The sequence below is a fragment of the Schistocerca piceifrons genome, chromosome 2 (assembly GCF_021461385.2).
Source record: "Schistocerca piceifrons isolate TAMUIC-IGC-003096 chromosome 2, iqSchPice1.1, whole genome shotgun sequence".
Taxonomy (NCBI): Eukaryota; Metazoa; Arthropoda; class Insecta; order Orthoptera; family Acrididae; genus Schistocerca; species Schistocerca piceifrons.
Genome location: NC_060139.1, coordinates 452,741,455 through 452,761,774, shown reverse-complemented (window position 1 = coordinate 452,761,774; position 20,320 = coordinate 452,741,455). Strand labels below are relative to the sequence as shown.

Here is a 20,320-nt window from a genome sequence, read left to right as displayed (position 1 = left end):
TTATACGTTTTTACTATGCTTGATGCAGAGTCCTGAAGCCAGAAAATTTAAAATTTTCAATCTCAAATGTATGTCCTTCCCTCAGACATGTAATCTACCTTGTTATGGAGAAATATGTCACAAAGGCAAAAAATAAAAAAAAAAAACTTATAGTAGTGTTGTGTGACTACACAGATGGAAATATAAAGTTAGTGCCACTTACAACTGGAAAGCTTCAATTTAGGTGCATTTTGAATAGAACAACATTACCTTAAACTTGTGACTTCAACAGCAATGCCTGGATGACTTCAGAAATTTCTGTAAGGTTACTGATGAATTTAGATAACACGAATATAGCAGGTCTGTCAGTAATAAGAAATAAGAATGTTGCTACTGTATTTTGTAGTGTTACAAATACTGCCATTAGCTCTACTGTCTTTCCTGTATACAGTTTGTAAACAGGCTGACTACACTACTTCGTTTTCAGTCAAACAGCAGGAAAGATTCCCATTAAGAATGGAAAGCTGTGTGTTTTTATGTGTCTCTCTCCCTTTTCTCTCAAAACAGTTACCTTACTTGCATTGTTGAAAGCATCAAAAGCATATGGAATGTCAAGTCCGAGAAAGCACTGTACGTACACAAGTTCAAGCTCAGATTAAGGAAGGATAGGGACGGAAATTGGTTGTACCCTTTTGAAAGGAAACATCCTGGCATATTGTTAAACAATTTAGTAAAATCACAGAAAATCTAAATCTGGATGACCAGATGGGTATTTGAACTGTCATCCTACTGAATGGAAGACTCCACAATGTTAATCACTGTGCCACGCCACTGGGTCAAAGTGTTCAGCATTTAAAACTTTTGGTGAAACTATCAGTGTGATAGGTACACTGCACGGTACATCCGCCTCGTGCGCTCAGACGACACAGCTGAACACTCTTATAGATCATATCTCAAATACGATTAAGGATATTGAGCTAACTGATAAAAAACTTAAGTGGATCACTGAGGTTAAAAGCTTGCAGGAGGATGTCATAGCAATATAACAGCTTATGTCCTTCATCAAGAAGCAGCAGGAGAGCGAGTAAGGTGAAGGGCACACTCCAGAGGTTGCAGAGGATGTGGAGGTCCGAAGAGATGTTTCAGACCAACTCAGTGAAGTACCAAATCCCTTGCTTTTGGTCATTCAAAATATCCGTACCTTGCCGATCAGTAATATCAATCATACTGTGGAGGTATCTGGTTACTGGTGGAACTACAAAACCTAGCCGAAACACTGTAAATACCACACAAGGTAGTGTGCAAGCTTATTTACCAACTAGCACAGGGCAATTAGCTAAATTGACTACGGAAAATCTGGAAAGTGGTGGTTTGTTTCCTGCACTCCATAGAAGAATTTTATTTGATTGTATAGGGACACATGGGCTTGGAGACTTGATTGAAGAGCACTCCTATAACTTACAGACTTCTATACAGAGCATGTGCAAGGGCCTAGAACTGCGTATCTCTAGACATTAGTAAGGAAGAGACTGTCACAAGTGTCTTGAAAGGCATGCGGCCGAAGGATCACTCGCATGCCATATTTTTAAACAAGCTCTGCTCATTTTCTACTTGGATGGTATGATAATGAGTATCGAAAATCACAAAGATGGTGATGAGAAGCAGGGCTGCGAGAGGCTACCAGATAACCATAACAGGTGCTTCAGAGACTGGGCTGGGAACTTGGACATAAAGAGGGACATGTCGTGTGACTCTTTTAGGTTCAGCTATACACTATACCTGGTGAGGGATTGCAAAGATCTGATGAAACAGTGTCAGAACGACACTAATTGGAGCCGTATCACTGAGTGCACTAGTGGACTCAGGCAGCAGTGTCTTCTTACTAGATTATGACTGGTTGTGCAAACATACGCAGATAACCAAGTTGCCTCAGCTGGAACACAAGTCAAAGGGAAATGCAACTCCACGACAGAGAATCCATTGCAGGTGGCTGGTAAAAGTAGATGTAAGCTTAGGATAGGAGATTTTACTTGGTCATACTGGGTTTTAAAAGTTAATGGGGCTTTTAATTAAATTAGTGATTGTGTCTTTATTTTTTAATGGGTACGGGGTGCATATTGGACTATGTCAGTCATGACTTAGGTTTTAAATTTTCCCCTGCCACCAAAATTAAGTTCTGCAGGCACTGGGACTCAATGGGTGTAAGTCAGGTCCAAACTAGAAGTTCCGAGGTCAATGTGGGGCATTTGCCAGAGTATAAAGCCAGGCAATTAATTGAAGTTTTAGAACAATTCTCCAAGGTGCTCACCAACAGACTGGAAGTTACAAACAAAATTGTGTATAAAATCCAATTGAAGAACCAAGTCCTGGGGTGACAGGTACCTTACAGATTGTCACAACCTAAAATAATCAAATTGTATAAAATAGTGAAACAATTACTAAAGGATGGGGGTTATCAGACCATCAGTGTCACCATATGCAGCTCCCATTTTTCTCACCCCTAAACAGAACAACATAGGATTCCAGCCAATAACTGATTACTGAGCATTGAACCAAAAGGTGGTAACGGAGTCAGTGCAGTTGTCAGATCTTTGCAACTGCTTCACTTGGTTCAGTGGAGTCACGAACTTTACATTACTAAATCTAAATCATGCTTATTACCAAGTTCCTTTAACAGAGGACTCTAAACCACTGACAGTATTCTGCATGGATTACAATATGTTTGAATTCAACAGAGTGCCACAAGGTCTGTTCACCTGGGCCACAGTGCTTTCTTGTTTGTTAAGATTGTGCTGAGGGATTTAAAGTTTAGTGTGTGACATTTTCATTTATAAAAAGAGCTTTGAAGACCACCTGGAACACTTGGGTGACATCTTGTGGCAGCTGAGGCAACCTGCCTTGGGATGCATCATGTCAGCCACAGGAGTCAGCGTGGGTCAGTCAAGGATGACCACCGTGCACAAGTTCCCACAACAAGAATCAGATTGCTTGATTCATTGGCAGGGCCAATTTTTTTAGAAAGTTCGTCCCCAATTTTGTCATTTGGTCTCACCATTTAACACCGTTTTGGAAAAAAGACGCAAAGTTTGAGTGGGGGGCATCACAACAGACATCTATCAACACACTGAAATGTGCCCTTAGTGAGGCCCCAAGTGTTATGTAAGCCTGACTTTAATTTACCTTTCACTGTACAGGTTGATGCTTCAAACGGAGGCATTGCAGCTGTTGTCCTGCAGGAGCAGGGTGGTGCACAACCTCCATTAGCCTATGCCTCCAGGGCATTGCCATGGGTGGGGAAACACTACTCCATTTGTTAACTTTAAGTGCTGGCTGTACTGTTGACCCTAGGAAGATTTAAATTTTATCTGTAACACCGCCACTTCAAACCAGAGACAGACAACCAAACATTGAGCTGGGTGCTGGTCAAACTGCACAAGATCATCCAAATATCAAGACGGGCAGTGCACATATCATCCTTCCAATCTGAAGTGGTCCATACCAAGGGCACCCAGAACCCCATAGTTGATGCACTGAGTAACATGTTTAGTCCCAAGGAAGAAACACCTAATGGAGAAGAGAAGGCACCCGTAGCTGCAGCGATAGCAGAGATGCCCATGACCCATGTTGACTGAGGTTCCAAAATTATTCTCTAACCTCAGTGAGGAGCAAGAAAGGGACGATCAGCTGAAGGAAGGATTGAACTAGGGAAGGGACATCAAGTTGACAGGCATACATTAGAAAAGGGAATTTTATACTCCAAGACAAGATATGATGAATTCAATTTACCTGCCGAGGAAAATAGTGGACCACAAAACGAAAATTAAAAGCAATGAACAGATGGTGTGAAAGGTAAGGGCAAGAACATTCAAGAAGTAGTTTCAAAATGTCAGGAGTGAAAGTGGGGAAAACACTGATGCCATTGATAAGAATGGTTCTTTTACACTCCACCCTGAGAGAGAGATACATCCCACAGACAAACTATCTGTCGAGACCCCTCCCACACACTAAGGCTGGAAACAGATTTGTATTTGTTGTTGTAGATACCTTCACCAGGCTCATTTGGTCGATCCCCTGTAGATAGACCACTACTGCATACAGTGTGAAGAATTTATCAGACATCTTTGTGAGTTTTGGCCCTCCTAGGGCACTTGTAAGTAACAACATGCCAGCATTTAAGTCATGGGGATTTCAGGTATTTTGTTTCAGACTTGGTATCAGGCACATTACAATAAAACCATACTGCCCTCAGTCGTCCTTCGTGGAACAGATAAACCAAAATCTCAAATCATCACTCATGATTTACCAATTACAGTCTCAGTGTGTATGGGACAGCTTCTTGAGATGGCTGAGCATGGCTTTTAACACAGCGAACCACGAGTCACATAAAATGATTCCCCCTCAGCTAATGCTGACATATGATGTAAACGCACCCCTGAGCAATGTCTGGTCGCTGAAAGACTTGGTGCACAACCATGTCAGCCGCAACTAACTGAGACGGACATGAATTTGTAACCGGGAGGCGGCATGCAGTGCAAAAGGCAGTGGGGGACACCATTTACGTAAAGAATAGATGTCTGGGAAGAGAGTAAAGGGACAGATGCGATCACTGTGAAGAAGCTGCCCCAATTTGTAGGCCCACGCAGGGTGTTCAAAGTTCTGTCACCTGTTAACTTTCTTATGGAGTACTTGCAGATGCATTGCAAGGTCAGTGTTCAAGTGAATAAGGTTAAGCTGGGAGATCCAGCAGACAGCAAACAGGTGTACTAAACTTGTCTCTTTTAGCCCCTTACCCCATCTCTATCTTGGGGCGACTGATATGTCAATATCAATTCTATTCAAACTACCGCACCACTGCCTCAGGAAGGTTCCATGTGGCACCCTGGGTGTGCCCTGCCTCTGACTTGAAGAGTGTTCAAATAGTGATGCACGAGGTGGGAATGCGAGAGCAGTGTCTGAGCAACCGTGCAGGGGATCCGATAGTATGTGGCATCTCCCAGCATCATTAGGCACAGGTATTGCAGGCTTCTGCTGCAGAAAGGCTCTATGGTGTGACAAGGACAGATCCTGCAGTGTGCGAATAGGAACTTTGCCTTCCTGCTGCACTGGAACTGCATATCACATCGTACACTTCAATGCCCAGACTTCCTACAGACAACCTTTTGTGAGCTTGCTCTATCCGACGTAATGTTAATAGTGAGTAGTGGTTATGTTACTCCCAAATGTCATACAACATGTTGGTTTAGCAGGATTATGAGGCAGCTGTGACAGGGTGCATGCTGCTAAGCGATTTGGTAAATTACATTCCGTGTGTTATTACAATATATTATTCTCCGGTTCTAGAATACTGTCATTGTCATTTAAATCTGGTGTGTCCAGGTACACCTAAGGTGCCACCATTTTGTAATATGTGGCAGAGTACTGTCTGCTCTGATGGACCAGAGCAGACATCCAGATCAGATACGTAAACTGGTATTCTATTAACAGGGTTTTTCTATTTAAATTCACTTACTGTGGTGCTCTGCTGTCTAAATTGTAAGCAATCATGCTTTGAATTTGCACAGTGGTCATTCATACAGTGTAGTGAATTATTCAAATTAACTGTCTTCCCTTGCTTGCCTGTTTGACGTTTATCTGATACCTGAAGTTTAAAATTTTGTGCACTTCTCTATAATTGGATCTGAGTGCAGACACAAGTCTCTACTCGGACTTGACAGCTTTAACATTAAAAGTTGTTGGTTTGCCAGTCACTTGCTGTTAGCTCCCACGTAAGAATGTATTTCTGTGTATTTGATTCCACTTGTTACTGTTGCCTGTGTGCTCACAGCTAATATTTGTGTAAATTGCCTTCTTCAAATTCTAGCTCAATAGAACTAACAGTTAAAGAGTGCGTGCGTGTGTGTGTGTGTGTGTGTGTGTGTGTGTGTGTGTGTGTGTGTGTGTGTGTGTGTTTTCTTATATCTGCTGTTTAACCAAGTGCAATTATTTTCTCCCTTTTGAAATTTTTTTAGTTAAAAACTTTTAGTGCAAGTCTGAAGATCTACGCTGTCATCATTGAATCTTTTAACATTGTTAGATGTATATGCTTGCTACAACACTGAAAGTCACATAGTGACGTTGCGTCAAATAAAAGTGGCAGAGAACATCAGCGTGTCACAAATACAATAACGTACAATTAAAACATACAACATGTTGTGCTGATGTCCCAGCATACACTACTTGCTTTACACCACAATGTAACACACACACACACACACACACACACACACACACACACACACACACGCGCGCGCTCCCCCACACTCAGATACATGCACAGGGTGAACATTAATAAAACCAACAAATTGCAGGAATGGATTCCTGACTGGAGATGGAGAAAAAAAAGTCCTATGAACATGAGTCCAGAAATGCATCATTGGCATGGTAGAAGGCACTGATGAATGGAAGTTTCTCTGACCACATATCGCGTGTTCCTTGTGTGTTGCAGGCAGTGGGATTGACACAGCGTACTGTACGCAGCAGAATGGTCTGGTATTTACAGTATTCACATCGGGAAGAAGGTGAGATGCTGCTTGGGTACGGCCAAGCAGATGGAAATGCTTGAGAGGCTGCACAAAAATGAGTACCCTCACAGACACCGATCACATCACACAAAATTTCACATCCTTTTTGGGCATGTTTGTGACCATGGGTTCTTTCAGAGAGATGACCACCACCAACAATTATGTGTATACTGCATGACAACCACTACTGTGTCTTCCAGCTGCAATGAGTGCAAGGATTATCAGCAGTGGATTTCCCTCTATGGGAAGGATTTTGTTAATAATTTTTCCACCAGGCCATCACCATTATTGGATTTCTGTCATTAGTCTTCTTTACCAACAAATCAAACTTTACCAGAACTGGCATCATCAATCATTGGGGGATGGTTGATACATCTCATCTGCATCAGTTAACTGTCGATGTGTTGGCGGAGATTCTTCATGACCATATCCTTGGACCAGTCATTATTCCACAACATCTAGATGGAGGAATGCACCTGAACTTACACCGGATACTCTGCCTGGGCTACTTGAGAAAGTGCCTTTGGCAATAGACATATTATGTGGTTTCTGCACAACAAAGCACACCCCCCACTTCTGCATTACTGTTTGCAGACACCTCACCTCACGAACATCTTCCCTGGACACTGGATATTATGTGGAAGCCCTATAACATAGCCTGTTAGATCAACAGACTTAAACCCCTCGGATTTTTACCTTGAGGTAAGGGCATGTGTAAAGTCCTGTGTATGCTGAACCAGTTCCTGATGTGCAGACACTTTCAACAGCATGTTCACGACACCTGTGATGCTGTTTGGAGAGAGGTCAAAATGTGCATAAGAGTGCGGCAATCCATTATGCAAGGCGTGAACATGTGCACTGCATCCCATGGAGGCCACTTTGAACATCTGTCATGACGTGGATGCAATGCAGCTCTGTACTGCATTCTGGGAAGATTTGTCATTGACACACACCTTCCATTTCCAGACACATATTTGTAGTATCTTCTTTTCTCCATTTCCAGTCAGGAATCCATTCCTGCAGTTTGTCAGCTTTTATTAATATTCACTGTGTTTGAACAAGTTCAGATCTAGAGAGTTAAGGGGCCAGCACATCAATTGGAACTTGCCACCGTGTTCCTCGACCCACTCCATCACACTCCTGGCCTTATGACACGGAGCATTATCTTGTTGAAAAATGACGCCAACATCGGGAAACATTATCTTGATGAAAGGGTGTACATTGTCTGTAACTAGTGTATGATACTCCTTGGTCATCATGGTGCCTTGCACCATATCTGTTGGACCCATTGATGCCTACGTGAATGTTCCCCAGGGCATAATGGTGCTGCTGCCAGTTTCTCTCTGTCCCGCAGTACAGGTGTTAAGGATCTGTTCCCCTGGAGGATGACGGATTCATGTCCTTCCTTTGGCATTATGAAGAAGGTATCGGGATTAATCAGACTATGCAACACTCTTCCTCTGTACCAACATCCAGTTGCCGATGGCAAACTGCCAGTTACAGTCATAGTTGCTGATGTCGTGATGTTAACATTGGCACGTGCGTGAGTCGTCGGATGGGGAAGCACTTCGTTAGGAGTGTTTGGTGCAATGTGCATTCAGATACACTTGTACTCCGCCAAGCATTAAAGTCTGATGTTAGTTCTGATACAGTTTGCTGCCTGCCCTGTTTTACCAGTCTGCCCAGCTTACAACATCTGACATCTGTAATGAGAGAAGGCATCTCAATCTCACAATGTCTGGACTTTGTTTTACCTTGGTTTTGCCACGTGTTGACACTCATCACAGAACTCCTCGAACACCCAACAAGTAGTGCAGTTTCCGAAATGCTCGTGCCGAGTTTCTGGGCCATCGCAATCTGCGTTCAATCAAACTCAGATAGATAGAGCACCTTGCCCATTCTACACACAGACGGCATGCTCTCCGATACTACGTGCAAAGTGCATATGTCTGACTAGCAGTGACTTTTCACCAGTTGGTGCTGTTATCATCTGGATGGGTTTATTTCAATAGTATGTCGGTGGTCATAATTTCTGCCTGATCAGTGTATACAGCCTACTCCATCTGAATGTTAATTAGAATATTTTGTGAAAATCTGAAGTAAATCTGTCAAGACCTTTCCGAGTCTTATGGTAACAACATTAAATGATGACTTGCCTTTATGTAGCAGTATAGATTGTATGTATACTAAGAAATTTCTCATAGAGTAGGAAACAAACTGACAAGAGATCTGCATTTAATAATACATTTGGGGGCCACTAAGGTAGTAATTGAGAGTAGTGTTGAAATCAACTTAAGTTCCAAATTTTATCTTGTCACACACAACTTACCATAAAGTACAACCAGACAGAAAATAAAGGAACAGATGATTATTAGGGTTTAAAGTCCCATGAATAACAATGTCATTAAGGAGACTGAACAAAAGCTCGCATTGAGAGGGTATGGGGAAGGAAACTGGTGGTGTCCTTTTGAAGTATCTGTCAACCATTCCTTACCCTTGTGTCATCTTGCTTGGTACCCATGGCCTGATTGTCCATCAAAAGGGTTGATGACAGATATCCAACAATAACTGAATATTTACTTGAGGAATTTTAGTTCTCCAGTTTACTTTTCTTCATTTGTCAAATGTCATACCACAGATTTTCAACAAAAAATAAAAAGAGGGAACCTATCTTCATTCCTTCACAACCTCAACACCTTCTCTCATACACATTTTATCTGGTCCTCCCCAACACAGCATGCCACCCTACTGTATGATAGCTCCATTCACACCTCTATCCATATTAAAACCCACCAACAGTACCTGCATTTAAACAGCTGTCATCCCTTCCACGCCAAAAAATCTGTCCCATACAACCTGGTCAGCTGGGGACTGCGTATTTGCAGTGAAAGGAACTCCCTTGGCCAGAATGCCGAAAGTCTCACCAAAGGCTTCACAAACAGGTGATACAACACCCCCCCCCCCCCCCCCCCCCCCCGACCTAGTCCACAAACAGATCTCTCTTAACATTCCCTCACGCCCTCCAATTCTCCCACTACCCCATGAAACAGTTACAAAAGGAATGCTCCCTTCATCACCCAACACAAACCCTGACTTGAACAACTGTATTACATCCTTAGTCAGGGCTTTGGTTACCTATAATCATGCCCTGACATGAGGCACATCCTACCAAAGATCCTTCTCACCCCTCCTGAAGTGGTATTCCCCCACCCACTCAACCTCCTAGTCCATCCCTATGCCAATCCCATCCCCTCGCCACAGGGATCACATCCCAGTGGAAGACCCAGGTGCAAGACCTGCCCAATTCAGCCACCGAGCACCTCCTATTCCAGTCCTGTCACACAGGCTTATTCTACCGCATCAGAGGCCAGGCCACCAGCGAAAGCGGCCATGATGTATCTCCTTCAGACCCTGGGTTGCCTTTTATACGTAATTTTGAAAATAGAAATTTTTTAGGGTGTAAAAACCAGTCTGCAATTTGTTAGAAAAAATTATTTTCATAAATTTCTCAAAATTTTGGAACTGCACAATTGCATGTTTGGTCCTTTACCACAACATTTTTTATGATATACACGCAGTAACTAAGTAATGTTTTCATTCACATTCCTTTCTGTGATGCAAGCAAGAGCAGCTGACATATTTGGGTAAACACAGGTACACATCACATCTATTGAATTTTGTTCCTGAAAGCCATTTTCAATGGATTTTTTGGTAACTTCTTATAGATTCTAAACCATCAACAACAGGCCATTGATCAAATTTGTCTAATCTCTTATCTGTGAGTGTGATGGTTTGTATCTTTCAGTTTCAATTATAATAAATGTCCTCCTCCTGTTTCAAAATGATCATCAATCCCTCTATGGCCATCCAGATAGCAGCAAATAATTTATGTCTTTCATTAGAGGTTTATTGGCTTTACTGTCATTCCTATATTGAATTCATACTTCATGTCTACCAGATGTAAATTTATGTTTAGGATCTCCTCCTAAGTTTACGTGTGTACAATACGTCTCCATCTGCTGATACACACACACTAATTCCTTCCATTGACTGACTGCACTTGCATACAATTGATGGGCACACTGAACAACTTCGTGATTTCCTGCGAATGTTGCAAGTTGTTGCTTTGTTTTGATCATGCAGTGAATGTCTCTGAAGACTGCAGCTTCTTGATACAATTGTTCATTGAAATGATTTAGGAAATAAGATGCTGGATTTATAACTTTGACAACATCCTGAAACAAATGAAATTAAATTTTTCTTGAAAAATATTGTACACAAACAAACCTCTGCTTTAACATAGGTAGGTGGTAAGGTTTACTGCTCTGTTTGACCTTCAGAAGATGGTGGCACCTGAGAAAATGCTTCTTTCCCCAAATATTCCGTTGACCTGATTTTTTAACATTTGCTAGTGCAGCTGTAGCCAGAACATGTATGTTTTGTTCCTCCTGGTGCTGCTTATAATGTTGCTGGTTGATGTTCTACAGGTTTTGTTGTTACATGTCATTTTCACTGAACTGTGACGTGGATGCTTCTTCAAAATCTTCACTTTATGACGACAACCCAGACAAATTTTTCCAGGAATTTCTGCATTTCTCTTTGCAGTTGGGAGCAAAGCAGAATCAAGGGTATCATCATCAATGCTTAAATCATCTGTATCTTACAGGATTAGCAAAGCAGTGATCGCAGAATCACTCAGATGTGCTGAAACCAATAATTTAATTTTCTTTTTCAATTAATTTCTAGACGGGTGATATTATCAAAGTAATGACAAAACACTGTCACAGGATCATATAAAACCAACTGGCTGTCAGACATAACAGAAAAATATGTTGAAACAAATACAGATATAAGCACTTTGACAACATGCTTTGGTCTTAAAAATTTAACATTAGGCCCAATACATACACAATTGTGCATGTGCAAATGTTTCCATTTATATTTCCAAATAATTTTCAATTAAATGAACAGTTTATAAGATATTTGCTTAATATGATCAATGTAAAGTAGATTTAAGTCATGAAAGCTATCTAAACCAAACTTATGACAATGCAATGGAAAATCTAGAATGGAATGTAACAGTATTATTAGAAGGGAAGTTGTGAAGTGGATGCTTCTTAAAAATCTTCACTTTATGACAATGAACCAGAAAAATTTTTCCGGGAGTTTCCGCATTTCTCTTTGCAGTTTAGAGTGAAGCAGAATCAATGATATCATCATCATTGCTTAAATCATCTGCATCTTACAGGTTTAGCAAAGCAGCATTTCCACTATATGGTGAGTAGCAACTTTCCTTATGATAACACAGACAAACAGTCAAATGTGTGCTTCTTGGCCACCACCATAACTCTAACCACATGTCTGATGATGACTGCTGGTGCCCTCCAGTGATCAATTGTGGAAATAAAAGGCTTCCCACATCTCAACTCCCCCCCACCATGATTGTACAGTGCAGGCCTGAATTTCCTAGCAAATACAGCAGGCAAAACTACAAATACACAATAGTGCGTGCAGGGCCTGACAGGAGCATACCAACCCTGCTGCTGTCATTACGCAGGTTTTTCTTTGGCGTGCCTACCAAGTGGCTGTCCAACAGAATAAACGGCCAGCAATAAACTGTGGCATAGAGCAAAATGCAGCTGAACGTAACATGCTTAATTTCAATGGCTGCTTCACAACCCAGACTATCTGGATAGTCCCCTGCATCACCACTTTTCTAACTGTGCAGATGGGAATTATCCTTACAACACATGCTCCATTCCCAAAACTATCCCAGCCTCAACCTATGGTCCCCGCACCGCAACAGTTTTCGCCTCCTGCCCTATGACCTTCCCTCTATTCATGTTCCCTCACCCTCACTGTGTGCCGCCCTTTGCCAAAGCACTCACCCTTCTTTCCTCTACCCTGCTCGCTCCCCCCCCCCCCCCCAACCAACAACTGCATAACCTTTTGAAGCTGCACCTGGTGGCAATCTTGTCATGCCTCCATCTAGTCCCTGCATGCTCCAGTAGAGAGTGCTCCTCTCTCCCTGCAGCCATACTCTGTTATCCCTTCCTCTTCCCCATCCCTTCCAAATTGCTGCTTTTGTTTTCGTTCCACATGACAGTTGTATTTCAGTCCCAGCTGCTGGAGGTAGTGGTCATATGTGCATGAGATGTTCTTCCTTGAGTGAATCATTCATCTACATCTACATGGATACTCGGCAAATCACATTTAAATGCCTATTGTTCCAATCTCGTATAGTGCGCGGAAAGTTCCAATCTCGTATAGTGCGCGGAAAGAACAAACACCTATATCTTTCCGTATGAGCTCTGATTCCCCTTATTTTATCGTGGTGATCATTTCTCTCTATGTAGGTCAGTGTCAACAAAACATTTTTGCATTCAGAGGAGAAAGTTGGTGACTGGAACTTCGTGAGAAGATTTCACCACAATGAAAAATGCCTTTGTTTTAATGATGTCCACCACAAATCCCATATCATTTCAGCGACACTCTCCCCTATTTCATAATAATACAAAACGTGCTGCCCTTCTTTCAATATTTCGATGTATTCCGCCAATCCTATCTATCAGTAGTATTCTAAAAAAAGATGGACAAGCATACGGTAGGCAGTCTCCTTAGCAGATCTGTTACATTTTCTAAGTGTCCTGCCAATAAAACAGTGTCTTTGGTTTGCCTTTCCCACAACATTTTCTGTGTGTTCCCTCCAATTTAAGTTGTTCGTAACTGTAATTCCTAGGTATTTAGTTGAATTTACGGCCATTAGATCTGACTGATTTATCATGTAGCCAAAATTTAACTAGCCTCCCACGTCTATGATACCACCCACTTCCTTCATTAATTCTTCACTATCCCCACCACTTCACCTCCTGTACCCTATGCGTCACTGCTGATGCCCTTTCCCTATACACCAACACGCCTCATACCCATGGTCTTGCCACTACTGAACACTACCTTTCCCAATGTCCTTCAGCCTCCAAACCTGCTACCTCATTCTTCATACAGCATACAAACTTTATCCTAACTCACAACGACGACTCCTTTGAAAGAAAGGCACACAGACAAATCCGAGCACAGCCATGGGCACTCACATACTATCCCCATATTCCAACCTTTTTATGGGCAATCTAAAGGAGATCTTCCGAGCCTCCCGAAATACCAAACACCCAGTCTGGTTCAAGTTCACTGATGATATCTTCATGATCTGGACTCAGCACCAAGACACCTTATCCTCATTCCTTCACAACCTCAACACTTCTCCCATTCACTTTACCTAGTCCTCCTCAATGCAGCATGCCACCTTCCTGGGTGCTGATGTCTTCTCTGATGGTTCCATACACTCCTCTCTACAGCCACTAACAGTATCTGCATTTCGACAGCCCTACTATACAGCCTGGTCAGCCAAGCCAGGTATAGCATATCTGCAGTGACAAGAACTCCCTTGCCCAGAATGCTGAAGGTCTCGTCAAGTCCTTCATAAACAGGCACTATCCTCCAGAACTAATCCATAGACAGAACGCCCATCCCATTTCCTCACACTCTCCCAATCATTCCACCACCCCCCATGAAACAGTTACAAAGCAGTGCCCCCTTTGTCATTCAATAGCACCCATGACTGGAACAACTGAACCACATCCTTCATCAAGGCTTCGATTATCTATCATAATGCCATCAAATAGGGGGCATCCTTGCCACCTCTCCTAATGAAGTGTTCCATCACCAACCCAACCTCAATGACATCCTAGTGCATCCATACACTACTCCCAATCCCAAACCCGGACCACAGGGATCATAACTGTGAAAAACCCAAGTGCAAGACCTACCCAATCTTCCCACAGAGCACTTCCTATTCCAGCCCTGTCACAGGCTTATCCTCCCCACCGGAGGCCCGGCCACCTGTGAAAGCAGCCACGTCATACCAGCTCTGCTGGAATCATTGCAAAGCTTTTTTTTTATTGGTACAACTACCAACCAGCTGTCCATCAGGATGGATGGCCAATGCCAAACTGTGGACAAGAGCAAGGTAGACCACCCTAGGGCACAACATACAGCTGAACGTAACATGCTTTATTTCAATGGGTGATTCACAACCCAGACCATCTGAATGCTCCCTTCCACCTACAGCTTTTCTGAATTGTACATTATTCTGACCACAACCTATGGTAACCTACTGTCCCGGCACCCTCCACCCAACCGCTTCCATCCCCTTTCCTATAATTTGCTCTCCTACTCACATCCCCTCGTCGTCCTCATTGTGTGCCATCCTTTGTCAAACATCCGTCCAACTTTCCCCTGCACTGCTCCTCTCCTTTCCTTCTTCCCACCTCCCCTCCCCCCAACTCCGAACTCCCTGCTCCACAGCCTCCCAACACTGGACCTGGTGGTAGTCTTGTCATGTATCCATCCAGTTCCTGCACACCTCACTAGACAGCTCTCTTCCCCCCCCCCCCCCCCCAGCTGTACTCTGTTATTCCTCCCTCTTCCCTGCCCCCTTCAGACTGCTGCCTTCATTCCACGTGACAGCTGCATTCGAGTCCAAACTGCCAGAGGTTGTGGTGATATGCATGTGAGGTGTGCTTGCTTGTGTGAATGGAATGTGTGTTTCCTTTACCAAGGAATGCTTTGGCCGAAAGCTAATGGTGTAACAGTCTTCTCGTTACGCCTGTTCGCAACTCAATGTGTCATGTTTACAGTGAGTAGCAATCTATCACTTTCCTTGTATTGTTAACTAAGAAAAGCTTGTATAAAATGGCATAGAGAAAAAATGCAAAAGAGAGGAAACTGTTGTGACTGGTCTTCCATCTGTCATGAAGTGTGTATTGGGTGGACCAATTAACAGTTCACAAGCATTAGGGGAATCAGGTATTGTCGTTTAAATGTACGAGACAAAATCTGGGGCAAAGAAACACAGCAAATGTCGTCAAATCATCAGGCAGTGTGTGTCTGGTGGAATTCGGAGTCAATCTACAGAAGCCTTCCTTCCTTCTTGTGGAAGCACAAACTATGTGAGTCATGATAGGAATAATTGAAGAAAAGATCCTTCGTTGGATGAGCATTGTAAGTGACAGTTGGAAGTAATACAAAACTCATGGTGCTGACAGTTTTCAGCCCTTAAAGCGTCAACCATAATGTGAACTTTGTGCATCTAATAGATCATTCCATTCACGTGCAAAACATGGACAGAACGCTGTGAGACATTAGAGGTGCCATCCCATGACTTGGCAAAAAGACTGAAATTTTTTTACGTTACCTACCTGGGTACACATTTCACAGAGCATATCACATGGAAGAACTATTAATGATGTTTTTGTCACAACAGGTAAATTTTACACAGCTGCGGAAACTGCAGTTCCTTCCAGAGTGCTGTAGGCCTGACTGGCAGCTACAATTCCATGCCAGCAGCTTTTTTTACCACTTTTGGTGAAAAACTTTTGGGGACTCTGACAAGATTACCTTCCTGACCATTCAAGGTATGTGACAGCATGGCTTCGCATCATATTGCAATGTTTTTAAGTTAATCCGAAACATTTACCATTACTACTTATTCATATTTCATGCTTAATGTTTCTAGGGTTTTTAATTCTGAACTTCAATGTGTGTTCAATGCAAGGTGTTTGTGTGTTCACATGACAAAACAGTGTAATATCCTTGAGGTCACATGACTGACTGACAGAAGCAAACTAAGCTCAGTTTGGTGTTCGCGGAACCGATACGCCGTATTTGGTAGTTTTCATGTTTATACATTTATATTATTAAAATATGCAGTTTCAGTGACACAACACATTAAATTCAACTCCAAAATGTGTCCTTTTTAGTACAGCTGAACGTGCTAAAATGTAATGAAAAGTGACATTGGTGCATTAACACGGTACCATAGTACTAATTTCAAAATTACAACACTCGCCACATTTCATGTACTTTAGTACGAACAACTGAAGTAAATAAGCGAACAGTTTGTATGATGCTAATGACACAGTAGATCATCAATACAATAACCTGAAACTCACCCTGAGAGCAGGTACTTGGTCTGTGGACATCAGAGGGGCAAAATGGGCAGTGTGGATAGATGCCCCTCCTACAACACTATCGAAACATTCACAGCCAGCAGCAGGTAGCAATACTGCTAAATTTCCTGGCACAACATTTGGCTCTAAATTATCCTGAAACAATGGTACAAAAGTCTGTTACATACAGTACTAAACTATTATAACCAATAAAACATAAAAAACAACATGATTCTCACTAATAAATGCTGAACTACTCTTAATAACACCTGACTCAGAAATTTTCATTACAGTCTACATTTTGTTACGGTCCAAGTCTGTAAGAAACATTTTTTTACTACAATAAATGCAACTATCCTGGTCCGTTACCTGCTGTATAATGCCTGGGCTTCTTTAGCCCGAAACATGAAATTCCAACTTCTTATTTTCAAAGGCTCTTGTGGCTGTGACAATGGACTAGTGTGTTTGTGTAGCTACCACAGACTGATTACCAGAAAGCTTCCTTTGACACAGTGGAAATTTGTACTGACGTAAAGGAGTACATTAAACTCAAATTTAGTTCTCTTTGTGCCACATGTCACATATTTGATATAATGGTGGAACTATCACACATTTATTCATCCATTCTTTTGTACTTTTCTGTTTCAGCTGCTGCTACAGGAGAGGTTTATACAAAAATTGATCGGATTTTTGTACTTCGGCCACAGGGAAAAATGGTAATGCAGTGGAGTAATAGATAGATTTACGTGGGGTACATAGAAGGCTCAAGCTTAAGCACCATCATACAATCATTTCCCCACGAGTGGCAACTATGAACAGCAGGGTATACATTCCTCTGTCATACAACATATTACTGTTAGTTCTCTTGTGAAGAAAGATGTCAAGACATTTTAGCTAGACTACAAGCACTGTTTACAGATGGATTTTGTAAATGGCCAATATGTGTATTGAACAAAAAAAGAAAATATCTGCAGTTATTGTGATGTTGTTGGGGGGGGGGGGGGGGGCGCGGGGGCGCTCGCAAATAACACACACTGTGTAGTGTCCCTATACCTGCACAATGACAATATGACAATAAACAATAATGAGATTGACTGCTGCGCACAACTGATCATGGTAGAGGGTGTCAATGCGTCAGTTCACTACTACTTGCTTGTGAAACCTATGGGTTTGTCCTGAATACACCAAAAACATACCCCATTAACGTGCAGTATTAAAATCAATTTGAAATGTTGTAATACCCATCCCACGTATCTGCATCTATCAGATTTCTCATTGCACAAAGGGCCCCCCACACACAATTAATCTGACCAACTTCACCATGCTTACCGAACATTTGACAGTGTATGGTGCCGTTTGATATGTTTGTTAAGTATACTCCGTGTTTACGAGAAAAGTTTTCCAAGATGGCGTACATTGTTTGTGAGAATGTTTTGGCGTACATTTTTAGTAAAAATAATTATATTATAATTTATCTCACTGTATTGTGAGTTTCCACAACTATGGGAACTAAAATCAAGGATAAAAACAAAATAACAATGCCAATCACCAAAATGACAGCAGTGTGTCATTTTTCCCAGTCCTATACTACACAGGCAGGTTTTAAGAGGAAAAACAGTATTTTCCGCATAATATACATATGGAAGTGCAATGAAATAAAAAAATTTAAAAAAATGAAGTTCTTCAGTTCTTCCACGGATGATGTGGTATTTTAATGAAATGTCATTAGGGAACCAAGCAGAGAAGAATAAATTTTCACATACTTGCATCTCCTTTTTCAGTGTGAGGGCGACATGACTCTAAACAAGTTATTGATGGTTTCACTCTCCATCCACAGAAAGCAGGTGTCATCATCAGCTTCTGAGCGTAACACGTCAACAGGTTTTCCTTTGTATATTTCTCTCTCATTTTAAAACATTGTCTGGGCCAGCAGCTTGTTTACTGCTTCTTCTTTAAACAAAGTCACAGAACTGTTTTGTCTGCATTTGTGATCATTCTCGTTACTGTTAAAGTACTTGAACATTTACAGCACACCCTTCGAAGTGATGTTGAACTGAGAAATGGTGGTTGTGTACAGGCTCATTTGACAAATCTGTGACTAGAAAATGGTTAATTTGACAAACAAGTTTGTTTCTTTATGGGAGCCTTAAAATATATGCCTTACACAGCAATAAAGTATACAATGAGAAAGTCCAGACTACTTTGTTATCTACCATAAGGGTGGTCTTCAACTTACTGCTGACCGTCAACCGAGGTAGAGACGCAGTAAGAAAATGCTGAAAGAGGGAACCAATTACAAACCAGAATCCATCTGTCAGTAAAAAAAGTTCTAGCAATTGTCTTTTGGGTTTTAAACAGTATGTTGATTTCCAAATTTCATCAATTTTGTTTCTGCACGGCTATGCACTGCCCCAGACTTCAAGGTATAAGCCCTATGAAATTATACGGAAATGTCTTTTTATCACACTACTTACCATCTTCATTTATTACGATGTAGCTTGCACATATTTGGGCCAATATTCACTGACAGTACAGCAGCCTACGAGTTATACATCTGGACTTTCAGTTGGACAGTCCCAACTCTTTTCGATAAAGGCATCAAGAATTTTCCAACATAATAGAAAATTTTATTTCTGTAGAAGTTAAGTGGAAAAATAATATACTAGTGTCAATTGTGTGAATCACACAAAAAATGAGAAATATTCTGAATCACACAAAAAATTAGAAATATTCTGTTTACATCTGAAAGACCTTCATATAATTAAGAGGATGGATTCCACGTCAACTGGTTTTGGAGATGGTCCCCAGTTGACCATATCAGATATTGTTCAATTTTTGTGAACAAGTTTGCTAAACAAAGGAAGATATACAAATTTCCCAAGGAAGATACATAAATGTCTAGTTCCCAAACTTTAATACAATTTGAGTAGGAGACTCAAGGTAGGGTGCACACATGTCACAGCAACATTGCTAACATGCTCAAAATGCAGTAATAGAGTGGATAACTGCAAAAACTGCAAGATGTGGCATGACAGTTGAACAATTTGCATTGTCCACATTGTTAGTACTGCATAATCTGACTCATTAGTTTTGCCCCAAGTAGTACTCAATGTTGGCAATAAATTTTGTCATGACAAAATTTCTCCCACGTAGTAGCTTCATCTCTACATAGCTGGTTTAGAAACCTCTTTTTTGTGACCTCATTGTCTAGTAGCATGTTTATAAAATTTAGTATCAGACCGTGATTCAGATCCCCCCCCCCCCCCCCAACAGAGTATCGATATGGATGATAGATCACGAGATATCAGGCTCCATAATCTAGCCACAGCTTGCTTGTGGTTGTGGTGGCACCCCTTGCTGGATCATGTCACATCAAGCCGTCAGCTGGTGCAAGACTGCCTGTAAATACTGTGGCCCATGCTTGCCAGTCAGTCTTTCCCTAGTCATTGTCACCTGAAGAACACACCAATGATCAGTAGAGTTTTGACCTTGCCTGTATTACGTTTCTGATTTGGATCACTCCCTGGGCTGTTTGTAAACACTTCTCATTCTGGATTTGTTTTTCATTAGCTGTTTACTCCATTGTAATCAATCTCAGAAACTATCTGTTTGTTCTTCCAGTCCATGTGTTACTGCCAGTGCGAGTGAATGTAAACTGTTTTCTCTCTATAAAGAATGGGACAGAACTGTGGTGATGAAAACTTTCCCACCATGCAATTATTCCAGTGAAGCTAGGATACTGAATTTCAAAAGTTGTGGTAGTGGCCGCTGCAGCTA

At 41.7% G+C, this 20,320-nt stretch overlaps 1 protein-coding gene across 1 annotated transcript in view; it reads right to left on the bottom strand.

Moving 5' to 3' along the window:
- LOC124774893 (protein Gawky) overlaps positions 1-20,320 on the bottom strand; it is a 277,306-nt gene that overhangs the window by 169,440 nt on the left and 87,546 nt on the right. The window contains exon 3 of the mRNA XM_047249552.1: positions 16,547-16,699. Within this exon, the coding sequence (XP_047105508.1) occupies positions 16,547-16,699 (153 nt within the window). The remainder of the gene's footprint in view (positions 1-16,546; positions 16,700-20,320) is intronic.